Source organism: Quercus lobata, chromosome 12 (genome assembly GCF_001633185.2).
Source record: "Quercus lobata isolate SW786 chromosome 12, ValleyOak3.0 Primary Assembly, whole genome shotgun sequence".
NCBI classification, from domain to species: Eukaryota; Viridiplantae; Streptophyta; class Magnoliopsida; order Fagales; family Fagaceae; genus Quercus; species Quercus lobata.
In genome coordinates, this window is record NC_044915.1 from 8270937 (window position 1) to 8284256 (window position 13320).

The 13320-nt window shown below is 35.2% G+C and overlaps 2 protein-coding genes across 7 annotated transcripts in view; both read right to left on the bottom strand.

The window, feature by feature from the left end:
* The window catches only part of LOC115972189 (novel plant SNARE 11-like), a 29394-nt gene extending 20666 nt beyond the window's left edge, over positions 1-8728 (bottom strand). For 2 of the 6 annotated variants that reach the window (XM_031092391.1, XM_031092388.1), the window contains exons 1-6: positions 8163-8725; positions 7854-7946; positions 5981-6074; positions 5821-5858; positions 4612-4700; positions 3688-3767 (exon numbers count right to left, since the gene is read on the bottom strand). In XM_031092391.1, the coding sequence (XP_030948251.1) occupies positions 3688-3767; positions 4612-4700; positions 5821-5858; positions 5981-6074; positions 7854-7946; positions 8163-8239 (471 nt within the window). In that variant the 5' untranslated portion in view covers positions 8240-8725. Of the gene's footprint in view, positions 1-1480; positions 1811-2929; positions 3005-3093; positions 3187-3355; positions 3413-3687; positions 3768-4611; positions 4701-5820; positions 5859-5980; positions 6075-7853; positions 7947-8162 lie in introns of those variants that run through there. The other 4 variants (XM_031092386.1, XM_031092387.1, XM_031092392.1 and 1 more) reach the window with 4 other exon arrangements.
* Positions 8729-12459: 3731 nt separating this feature from the next.
* Positions 12460-13062, bottom strand: LOC115970177 (ESCRT-related protein CHMP1A-like). The gene is made up of 2 exons (XM_031089839.1): positions 12833-13062; positions 12460-12574 (listed from the first exon to the last, which is right to left on the bottom strand). Exons 1-2 carry the CDS (start codon positions 13060-13062, stop codon positions 12460-12462), a joined length of 345 nt encoding a protein of 114 aa, XP_030945699.1.
* Positions 13063-13320: the final 258 nt, after the last annotated feature.

The following is a 13320-nucleotide window of genomic DNA, read 5'->3' on the forward strand; positions in this document are numbered from 1 at the left end:
CACGGACTCGTATAAACGTACCTCCGTCACAGTCGTTTGGGTTCTCCAGTTTGGTAACCAGACCAATGACCTCACAAATCTGTTCTGCCACCTCCTTATTTCGAAAACTTAATGGGATATCGTGTACTTGAATCCAAAAGGATATTGAGGTCATGTCCGAGGCATTAATCGAAACCGAGTGTTCATATCTTGAGAGTACCATTATGCACTTGTCAAAGCTCTAGGGTTCAGCTGCTAGGATTCTGTCAACCTCTTCTTTGGAGTCAAAGGAGAAGAGGATAAGGTGGTCTCCGATGAACTTCATCCGAAAACCATTTCTTGTTCGCCAGAGGGGGTTGAAGGTATTTGCAATGGCATCAAGGTTTATAGGTCTTTTCGTAAGGAACCTGGCTATGATGGAGAATGTAGTTGTTCCTTGGTCGGACTTCAGGGACAGTCCAGTTCCTTCCTTCTCAGATAGTGAGAGGGATTTCCAACGATTGGACAAGTCGTCCATTGCTAAGCTTGAAGGGCAATAAGGATACAAGAGAGAGGAAAGGAAGAAAGTGTTTCCCGGGACCCCCGAAAAGACAACCCAGCTAGCCTGCGAATAACTGTGTTATTCACAAGGACTCGGACTCCTCTGAAAAGGAACGACAATGCTACACTGCTAGAGAAGGTCCTTGAAAAGAACCGACCCAAGGAGAGAGCAACCGCCAATCGTGTCACCCATGTCAACTACTTCATTCGCTGAAAGGTTTACTTGCATGTATGTTAACTAATCTACGGTAAGTGGCTATGGCGTTAACTAAACAGCCATAGCCACTTACCGTAGATTGTCTTTGTCTAATGGAAAAAATATTACAGCAGTGACTTCCTTTGTCAAGTTGGGATATATATCACGGTTGTAAGAAGTATTAGTCTACATTATTTCACAATGCACATCTCCAGCATGTTTGACCAGCATTTCCTACATGTTTTCCATTGTTGGGGGTGCTCATATTCTCGTGTTCAGAAGAAGAAAAAATTTCCTATCATACTTTGATCATTCTGCAAAGCTTTTTTTTTTGGTTGGGACTTTCCACAAAAAATTTAAACTAGCAACTATGTACTTTAGTTATAGATAAATCCACCATATATCAACCTTGGGTTTCATCTCTACGCATCTATACATATAGATGAAGACAAAATATAGAACATCATGGAATCAACAGTGCATAAGATATGCCAAGAGCCTTGTAATTCAGTAATGTTACCTACTCTTATGAGAACCGGGGTTTGAATTTCTCATCATTGTTATAACTGTTAAATTATCAAAAAAAATAGCTGATATGATATCTCAAAATAAACAGTAAATAGCAAATTTTTTCCAAAAAAAAAATATAAATAAATTATGAAGTGTAGATCAAATATCTTACAAGTGTAGCAAATACATGGTGTGAACCAACACAATCTACACATTTTTTAGTTTCCCTCAAATAAGAATGATTTTTCAGTCGGGGAAGAAATAATCATACAGACCACTTCCAATTGAAGCTAATGAATCCCAGCAGTTGTTTGAGAGACTATCATTTGTGAAAGTTTGACCACTCTGCAGAAAAATCACTAGAAAGAAATCCATACTCAAGTAGACCAGCTCTATAAAACAGGTGCCACCGGTAGCATCACAAGCTAAGCTATTCCATCCAATAAGATGACAAATCATCATCACAATCTCATTAGATGATCCTTTTCTAAAATTTTAACTAGCACTCCAAAGTAATTTCCGAGTCATTGCTGGTGGGGCTAATCCTGGAATATCCCTGATGTCCTTGTTGTTTGGGTTCACGAGCTGAGACATAAAAATCAATAATTCATGAAAAAAAAAAATTAAACAAATTGAAAGAAATGGGCAATGCAGCGTTATACTGACAGCTCTTTCACAAGCTAATGGCTTTTGACAGTTACATGAGACTGCAAAGACATGGAATGTTCTTGGTGATTAAGAAACCAACTCACTATGCAAGGTTTAAGACATGTTGTTGATATGAATAATATAGAAGCTCTAGAAGGCTATCTCCCCCAAAAAATATAAACTTATCTTAAAGGCATGGACATAGATACTTTCTGGACAATACAGTTATGAAAACAACCAAGCAATTCATCCTTGAACTCAAAATTATAAGCAACTTAAGTAGTTAATAAGTTCCAAAAAATCAGTAAGTTCCAACTTCTTTTTTTATTTTCACATAACTATGTATAAATTTTACTGGTTTTCAACTGAAGCCAATCTCCACCAATTTTATGATCAGTCTGTAGCATTCATCAAACTATATCCAACTGAAATAATAAAATTCAAATTATTGTTTCCCTCTACAAATGTGGTGGACAAGAAATCAATTCAGAAGGAAAAGGAATTGAACTTCTCCTAAAGATGACATCAAGTTCCAATCTGTGCATTACCAACGAACATGAAAGTCTGACAACAATTAGATTAACTCTTCTACACCCAAATGCACTGTGTTTGTCTTCTTCTTTTCTTTCTATTTAGTGGAGTTATTGTGATTTTTAAATGAAAGGGATATACCGAATTAGATTCTTTTACTGATTCACTACGATTAACTACACCATTTGGCATTATAAAAGTCTCTTCCTGCAGCTTTTAAGAAAATAAGGGTTAACCAACAAGGTCAACCTGAGATCAGCTTGCTTATAAAAGCCCCAATTGAAGCATAAAAATAGGTTAGGCAATACTATATATATATATAGTTAGACACATTTAAAAACAATAGGCATGTGGGCCTCCACAGCCACAAAAAAAAATTGTGGGGAGGGGGTGGGGAAGGCTTAGTATTCACAACAATGAAGCCAGATCTATATATTAAAGGGACGTCATGGATTTGATTTCAGTTTGTTATCAGATGGCAATAGCAGAATCAAATATTTAGATAATGAAAGATAATAATATTACCTTAACAATAATGATGGCTATGACTCCAACGACAATAAGGAAGAGTAATGCCATAATACACTTATCAGTTGCAACCTAATGAAATAAACGAGGTAAGTAAAATATGTAACAACTAATAGTCAATATATGACAAGTACAGGAAGAAGATACTTTTAGAGATTGACCTGCCTACCAAGTTCCTTCACAAGTTGAGAAGCTTTCTTGATTGAGAAATGGATAGAGTCCAGCTCATTAACAACCCGACTCATTTGTTCAGTCTAAACATGAATAAAATAGATTTCTTTAGTTCCATGGTAAGGAAATTTTTTGAAAGATTAAACAAAACAAAAGAAAAATTGTAGAAGAGAGAGAGAGGGAAAGTTAAATTTGATATGACTTAATAAACTTCCATGGAATCCATTTTTTTAAAGCTGAAAAATTACACACCTGAGCCTTGAGTGCTGCTGCAGTCTCGGTTCCAACATTGACAGTGTCTTGAACAGTCTACCACAAACAAGGAGATACAGAAATTATTTTTCTTTTGCAATGATTCCATACTTTAAAAACAGTAAAACTAATTTTAGATTTTCTTACTCTTTTTTAGAGGCAGGGGGTGGAGATATGAAGTACATGAGTTACTTTTAGTTAAGATTTTCCATAAATAAGACAGAGGAAACCATGATCACACTTTAAAATAGCCTATGAAACTTATCCATTTCCAACTTGCCAAAATAAATAAACTTATTTCATAACAAAATGATTATCAGAAATAATCTAACCTTTTTTGACCTCTCAATGGCTTGATCAGTCTCATCCATCATCCGATTTCCACTATCTACTAGCTGTTGATTTGTCATGGCTGCAGACATACAGCCACTGTGTCAGCATTAATACTTCATAATTGAGAAACATTTAACATATAAAGTACTTGAAGTAACATATATTGGTATGAAATATACCAAAAAAAGGGCATGATTCCAGATTAAACTTAAAGGTATGCATTGGTTACTTTAGAAATGGCAATTTACAATTTCTGAACCATCAAAAAGGTATTTGATGTGTAATATTACTGTGACTTTGAATTTTCTATTTTTTTTTTTTTTTTTTTTTATGATAGATAACGTATACTGTGACTTTGATTTCACGATACCAATGAGAGTACGGGACTGACATTTTTATATTGTCATTTCTATCTTTACTTGTCATGTGTGTGTGCACAACACTCACTACATTACATCCAATGATATTCTCAAAGATAAAATAAAAGCCTTAACTATAAAATCATTGATATATCATCCAGCAAGACTAAAGCCATCAAATTGGCAAGTACTTAGGGGATTAAAGAGTTACTTGCAGCCATCAATGATAACTCCATCTGTAATGCATATTACAATGAATCACTAAACTAGCCAGCCAAACCAACTTCACCGTGAGGAATGTGAATCAGGCATCTTTTTCATTTGATACAGAAACTATTATAATTATTTCTATTAGACAAAATTCCACGACAAATCCAGAACCAGATAGAAAGGTGTTTATCAGGTATCCTTATTCATCCAAGCATTACAACAAAAATGCATCAGCCATATGGTTTTGTGACTATTTAAACCTATAATTAACTCTTATTTTAGCATGAAAGGCTGCCAATAGTAGCAGACACATAATTGAAAATTAGCACATTAATGCGAAAGATGTACACTTACTCGATGCTAGCAAGACATTATCTTCGCCATATCCTTCCGTGCCCCCATCAAAGAGATCAATTCGCTTGTTTTCAAGATTGGACGCATATCTGTATCCACAACAAATTGAAAATAAATCATAAGAAAAGAATTGGAAGCATTCAAGCAATATTCAGTGGTGCAAAAGATTTGATAACAAAATAAATGATGTCACTACACACTTGAGCTAATGAGTTTCAGATGAATGTCATACAAAATATGACTTTTTGACAAGTGTTAGACAAAAGTATCTTGACTCATCCAGATTAAGAAGCAACATTGACCAAAAGACAATCCAATATCTTTACTCATCCAATAAATACCCAATCGAAGATAACTAAGCCAAGTATTGGTCCCAACTAATTGGGGCCAACTCCATCAATCCTTCATTATACAGGGTCAGAACATGTATCCTACCATATTTAACTATATTTAATCTAACAGCACTCCATTCTATTTATCATTTTCTTCTTCGCTAATTGTACTGATGTTATTCTTTGCCTCTCTCTAACCCTTTTTGCTCCTTCGACATGATCAAATCACTCTTTCTTACTAGTGCATTAATTACGCCTTCATTGCACAAGGTCTAGCCATTTTATGCTACTTCCCCTCATCTTGTTCACGATAGGTGCAACCCTCACTTTAAGCAGCAAAAATAATGCTTTTTCAAGAAATGATTGGCAACTTATATCATCTAATTGTAACTTTGAGGCATTTAACCAATTAACTATGGAGAGGTTAGCAGTGTGTATGGATTCCGCTATGAATATAAAACCCAAATTATGTGTCAGGTTTGAGAAAGCAAAAAATTTAAGAAACTTAATGCATTGAAACATGATATATTAACAGTGAAATTAAAAAATATCTTTGTTGTAAAACGATATAAGAAAAAATGTATGTCTCCAATTTGAATTGGCTTCTTTTATGCATTTAATTTTATTTGATAGAGCATAATACCGAAAAGTGATCATTTCAATGCTTGGTTTTCTATGATCTGGCACTCAATTTGGGACACAAAAAATGGTTTAGGACAAAGGGAGCAACAAAAATCATTAAAAAACCTAATAGTAAGAAAATAACAACACTAAAAATAGAGTTTATGACATGTCAGATTTATTGTAGGTGCCTAAAATTATCTTCTGCTGCTTTAAGAATTGAAATAATGGTAAGTTCTGACAGATGCTAACTTACTGCTTTTTAAGAGCAACATATGAATTCAACTCTTTGATCTGCATAAGTATGAACATCATTCAGTGCACTTGGAAAGAAAGATATAATCAACTGACTAAAAAACAAATTGGAAAAAATCTATAATATCTAAGGCTAAATAGAAATAAAGTTGACAACCAACCATTGACTGTTTTTTCTCATTCAGCATCTTGTTAGTGTCCGGATCATTTCTACTCTCCAAATCCTTGGCTTTTCTGTCGAACTCTTTGATAAGCCTGAAAAGACAAGACCAAATTATCTTTTTGACTGGAAACTTAATAACTGACAAAAAAGGAAAACACTGGTTTTATATTGGTAGCTAAAACTCACACACCTGCATGGGATCAAACTCATGAGCTATCCTCCACCTCCTTTAGGAAGGGAGAAGATGACATTTGATCCAAGGACCATTTGCAAAAGGAAAAACGAAAACACACAGACAAAATACCAACAGCAGCAGCATTATATAAGACTACTTTCTAATAAGTTTTGGCTAGGCAATTAACCAACATATGCATCGTTGTTTGAACCTGCGACCTCACCTACCATCCCATACTCGTGGGAGGTGGAAGTGCCATTGGCAGATTGGCTTATACAAGACATTTATCTCAGATTGCCAGCTTTTTTCGGTCACAACTTTCAAGGTCGGTAGTAAAGTAGGACCTGTTCTTTGGGCAGAAACTAAACATCCAAGGTTATAGACAAATTTTAATTACATCTAGATCTTAACCCTGCACAAGTCCTGAAGCATATTATTTACTGATGTTTTACAGCATATTCATGGTATGGGGATTGGAAATGACATTTCAAATCTCAAGAATGCAAAACCTCTTAGAACCTTCATACTTATGGACTGGACGTTTTAATCTTGCAATCTGCTAATAAAATCAATGGTGACATGTAGCCATCTAGGTATAAGAAGATAAAGATGACATCTGCAATACTGCACAAACTAAGAGCTAGAGATTTAAACAAAAGAATCAAGTTGAAATGTATTTTTACTTTTTTCGGAAAAGTTATTTAAATTGGATATACCAAACCCTATTACAGATGAATTATGGTTGATTGAAATTGAAACATGAGCCTTAGTACTTTTCATTTACGTGGTCAACTTTTGGCATAACAAAATGAGAGCTACCCTTACCAACATTTGAGCAACCAAATAGCTAGAATGGGGTGTAGAGCCAGAGTCTATGTCCTATGCTACATTACAAAACATCTATGTTTCAAAATCAATGTCTCACTGTGAGCGGCAATGAATCTATAATTTATACAACAAACATAAGCAATATGCAATAGCCAACCTATTATAAAAGGCTAATTAAAATCAAAATCATATGCTGTAAACATTTAAACTCTTAATGAATATGATAGCACTTTATTGAGTTTAAATATCTTTCTAAGACAAATTAACACCAAAAAAAGGCTATGTATGGTATGTGACAACAACCCCATTACACAAGCACACAATACATCAAGATTGGATCATGATCATAATGTCATCATCACAAGAGAGATGCACCACTTGCTTGGTGATTCCATATTGTAAATCCAAGGCACAAAATACATGGCTAAATGAGTTCTAGCCATCCAATTCTCACAATGTGAAACCAAACTATGGAATTAAATCTAATAATTTGACACACACACACACAAACCATTCAATCACAATGTTCCCTTTTGTAAAACTATAATAAAATAAAACCTCATAGTCCCAACGGTCCAAAACTTTACTTCATTTAACCATTGCCCCAAATCTTCAGAGGCCAAGAATAACATCACTCTAAAATTGTTAGCATTACATTGACTACATTACTATCCTTCCCAGCACAAACAACCCATCTTTGATTTAAATTCATACCACACAAAACACACCACTTGATTTAACAAGCTGCATCGTAGACTCATAATAGAGATTTCAAATGCTGCTCATAAACATCATATACAATAACCTACTAATAACAATTATATATCGAAAGAGAGAGCGAAAAAGAAAGGATCCATTGACAAATTACCTCTTACACTCGCGCATCTTTTCGGTGAGCTCTTCCAATTGCCTACTCTGCCTATTGGAGTCCTTAACCTTCTCCAACTTCTGAAACCCATTTCTGCCACATCACATTACACCACACAATAATCATAAACTTTGCTATAAAACCACACATACACACACACAATTACCAAACAAGCTAACATTTTCATCCATAACTAAGACCAACATTATCTCTATAAATCCAATCACATTAAGCACCAAAACAAGCCTAGCAAAAAAATAGCGAATTATAATGAAATAAACAAAAAGAAGATCGAATCGAAACCCTTACGATAATGCACGAAAAATATCGGAGATTTCACCGTGAATCTCCGCTAGCTCTTCGCTAACCGCAGAAAAAGGATCCATCTTCAAAATTCAACCCCGAATATCAATCTTTCCTCACAATGCCGAGCTATATATATACACAAATTTCGATTAAAAACCAGAATTTGAAGCAGAATTCGAAAAAACGAAATCAAACAAACGCAGGTTGTGAAGCTCGAATCAGATAGATCCAAACAAAACTGAAAATCAAAAATGTGAAATCCGAGCTGAAACCGAAACTGAAACTCAGATTCGTTGGCCTTTTGGATTTCGGATCGGATCCGAGACAATGTAGGAGATACCAAAACCCGAGGCCAAGGCTTTTTTTTTTTTCTCAGTGTCCTCACGATCTGAATCCAAATTTTACAACATTAAAAAAAAAAATCAAATAAACAAATAAATAAAATTAAATATTATTACAGTGAATATTTATTTATTTATTTTTTTCTAAAATGTATTTTAATTTTTAATTTTGGTTTTATTTAGGGGAGGCTTGTGTGGGTTTTGGCTCTAAAAATGCCAAAGGAGTGAGAGATGTTTTAAAAAAATAAGCGATGTTTTGGCCGTTTGAACCGCTAATTATGAATAGTGAGGGGACAAGGTGGGGCCCACCACTGTAGTGTGGTGGGGGCGTTTGTGACTGTTGGATTGGTGTACGAGGACTGTTTTTCTCAACGGTTCCTGATGCGATTGGAAGCTAATGAAGCAAGTTGATTCTTGGAGTGGTTGGTTGTAGAGGATTTCAGCTACTTTTGTGAACTGAGATAGCTCCGAATGAATTCTTGTGGTCAATACTCTGAAAGTCAATGGAACTCAAGACGTGAAAAACATATTTCACGTGGTGGGTCCGAGGGAAAAGTGTAAGATATGTTACTACAAATTTTATAATCTTGTTTCCAGCCTAGGACGGTTCCCACCTTGCAAACGCAAAAGAAACACATTTATTAAATAGAGCAAAATGCTATTTAGCAGTTGGCACCCCAAGTACCCAAAAGATACACTCAACTTATGGTGTGCTAAAATTCAAAAAAAAATTCAAAAAATGCACTACATTACATTACAGTAAACAGTTAATAGTACCAATTATTGTAGCGCATTGCTACTTCTCACAATTTGTTTTTTTATTCTATCTCTCACTCTCTCTTTTATTCTCTCTCATCCTTCAACTTGCCACGGGTGTTTCTTAGGTGGAGATCAGCATGCAGTGGTCATGGTGTTGTGGCAGGGCTTTTTTGTGGTGGTTGTTGTGGCTGGGTGTGAGATTGGTGATCTACTTATACGATTAGTATTTGTGGGTATGGATGTTTGGACATGGGTATGGGTGTTCCGTGATTATGGGTATGGTGTTTGTGGGTGTGTTAATGTTTTTGCAGTTTTTTTTTTTTATAATTTAATTGGTAGAAAAATTATTAGGGGTGTCAATTCGGGTTAGCGTGTTGGGTTCGTGTCGTGTCAAGGTAGGGGTATTCGACTAAATGGCTCAACCCTAATCCGACCCATTTAATAATCGTGTCATGATTCTTCAACCCTAACCCGACCTGTTAATAAGACGGGTTGACCTGACCCAACCCATTTGACACGCTTAATAAACGAGTCGTGTTGGGTTGACACGAATGTAACACAACTCATTTCAACCTGCATAATATTAAATATAACATCCATCTAGAAATAATTTTTTTTACATCCCAAAAAGCAATGCATACACTTCAAGTCTTCAACTCACATTCAAAATAATATAGTTCAACAAAAATATAATATTCATCTAGAAAATAAGTTCTTTACACTCTAAAAGAAGTGCATACACTTCAACCCAAATTCAAAATAACTAAGTTTAACAAAAATAAAATAACATAGTTAAAATATATATATATATATATATATATCCTTGGAACTCGTCAAATGCTAAGTATCAATATTTAAAGAATTTGAGTAAACAATAGACTAATCCTGACTATGACCACGATTATCATCCATAGATTCTTTGTTGATGTTCAAATTCATAACATCTTCCACAAGCTCATCCAATTTTATTTGTGCAAGTTCTATGCCAAAAAAAAATAAAAAATAAAGTATTAGTAGTTCTAGGGTCTGTAAAATTTCAATTTCCAATTATATCTCTTGTAAATTTTTGTAATTACTCACTTTTCTTTTTAAATTTAAAATATATGTTGGATATAAAAGGTATTTGACAAATCTAAAATAAAATAAATATTTATTTGTTAAATGAGTTAAACGAGTTGTGTTAAGTGGGTCATTTCGGGTTGACACAAATAAATTGGCGTGTCAAACGTGTCTATTGCGTGTTATGCGGGTTGACCCACTTATGACACGTTTCTTATCGTGTCGCTTTCGAGTCGACCCATTTATGACCCAAACCCATTAAGGTCCAACCCTAACCCGAAAAAACCCGTGTCGGATTCGTGTCGTGTTCGCGGGTTGGGTCAAACATTGACACCCCTAAAAATTATTTATATTATTTTAATAGGTTTTATGTTAAAATAGGAGATTAGATGTAGAGTATATTGTTTAGTGAGGTCTTAAAATAGATAAAATAGTTTTTGGGAGTGCTAAATGAAAAAAAAAATTTCTAGCATCTCGGATGTGAATGCTCTTAGAAGTTAGAAGGCTATGAATAAGAATAAAGCTAAAGTGTCTCATACAATTTAGGAGGGAATACCATCTAGTTGAATCCAACCTTGCGTGCCCATATTCAAAGCCCCCCTGATTCACTCATAAGCAATACCATTAGTCTATCTGGTAAGTGTGCAGGGGTTGGGTTAAAGGGTTTTTTCAACCTAACCTGGCATTGTTCATTTTAATATTTCTCAACTCAATTCAACCAATCACATGTGTAAAAATCAACCTAACCCAAGTGAGTCGGGTTGATCGGTTTTACTTACATATTTCATAACTTGTAAAAAAATACATGGGTTTTCATCAACTATTTAATTAATTTTCTTGAACAAATTATTATTATTCATATAATATACCTAAATTATACTACAATTTTCCAAAATCACTAAGACTACTTCTTTTTCTTTTTCTTTTTTTAATTTAAGAGTTACAATAATGGAGGAGAGAAATCTAAACCTAATTCTTATAGTATAGAATCTTCTAAAAAAACCTTGCAATAGAGAAAAGCAACAATATCAATGAAATATAAGGCTCTTAGCCATCAAAAAATCAAAACCAATTTTCAAATTATTAACATAAATCACCAAAAGGCAAGAACCTTGTAACTCAACTACCACCTCATAATGTTTCCAATAGAGATGTCTAGAGTTCAAATCCTCCCTTTTTTATTGTAAATATCAAATTATTGAAGGAAAAAAAAAAACCAAAATAAATCAAACCAAAAATACAAGCATGGTGAGCTCGGTAGTGGGAACGACAAGCGGTGATGGGACCATAAAGTTTGATGATGCCCAACTCTCTCTCTCATGGTGAGCTCGGTAGTGGGAACGACAAGCGGTGATGGGACCATAAAGTTTGATGATGCCCTCTCTCTCTCTCTCTCTCTCTCTCTCTCTCTCTCTCTCTCTCTCTCTCTCTCTCTCTCTCTCTCTCTCTCTCTCTCGATTGGCCTTTTTGGCTTTGCTAATTTAATTGCATGTGCATGTCACGTGAGCAATGTTAGTCACTCTTAACTACAAATTAGCACGTGTGAAGTTCAAGAATTAAATTGGCTAAAATAGAAGTTCTAGAGGTGTAATGGTCACGATCTCAAAGTTTAGGAGTCTCTTGGTATTTTCCCTATATACATAATATATCCTAAAATGGTCCTCTTAAGTTCAAATTCTTGGCTCTACCCCTATCTTGAAGGAGCATCATGCCTCAAGATCACTTTCATTGTATAATCACCTAGTTCAAACCTTGTCAACAGACAAACCACATCATTCACTAGAAAATGATGGGATCCTAATGATGACTAGAACTCCCCCTAAAACGTGATTGCAACACAAAAAATGTTAAGTTTCTTAGGTCATCTTGACAATAACTCTTGTCAATCACAAGTCCTTCAAAATTGTTTTCAAACAGAAAAATCTTTTTTTCCCTCTAGATCAAAATCATGTATAATTTTTTATGCATGTATGATATCATAGGATATATTCCCTCAAGATTTAGCACGTAATTTGTTTATTTTGCACTACACACATTTTTTAAGGATTGTACCGTCGCTAGGATTAAGGTCAAGGGTATTAGTGTATTTTTAAAGGGGCAACTACCTAGGCCATCCCAGCCTTACACGTGTAGTCAGCACCTCAAGGAATAATCCCAGAACACTCCAATATTGCCGGATCCAGATCCTCTCCATTTCTCTTTGAAATGGAGAGTGTCCATTTCATGGACAGGATCTCTTTAAAACAAATCAACGCTCTAAAAAGTGCCACGTCAATTAAAACTTAAAATACTCAAACTCAACTATGGTTAACCTTTACTCAGCAAACCCACCTACTCTAAACCATTTTTTTCTAAATCTCTCTCTTCTCAAACCCATCTCCAAGCTCCACTCTTTCTCAGCCCTGCCATTGCCGCTGCAATAGTTTTTTTTTTTTCATCGTTTTTCCAGCAACCAAACAAAGCTTTTTAGTAAAAAAAATCAAGCCACAATTTTGAAAATTTGAAATTGTGGACATCTTCGCCTGCGTGTCGAGACGGGCCACGACGGCGTCGAGGCGAGAGGCAAGGCGGAGATAGTTCATTTGCGCGGTGCGTTTCCGGATTGCGTTCTTAGCGTAGATTCGAGCTCCGTCGATGTTGCCTTTCTCCATGGCTTTCTTGATCTTCAACTTCTCGGATTTCTCCTCCTTCTCGCATTTCTTGGCTTGGCGTTGGAGCGATTTGGATGTGAATTTCAGCTCCATGATCTGGTTCAAAAGCTTCTCTGTGGTTAAGAGAGAGAGAGAGAGAGAGAGAGAGAGAGACTGAAGCTTGGAGATGAGTTGGAGAAGAGAAAGATTTTGAAATTTTCAGAAAAAATGGGTTTGATGAGTTAGAGCAGGTGGGTTTACTGAGTAAAGGTTAACCATAGTTGAGTTTGAGTATTTTAAGTTTTAATTGACGTGGCACTTTTTAGAGCGTTGATTTATTTTAAAGAGGTCCTGTCCATGAAATGGACACTC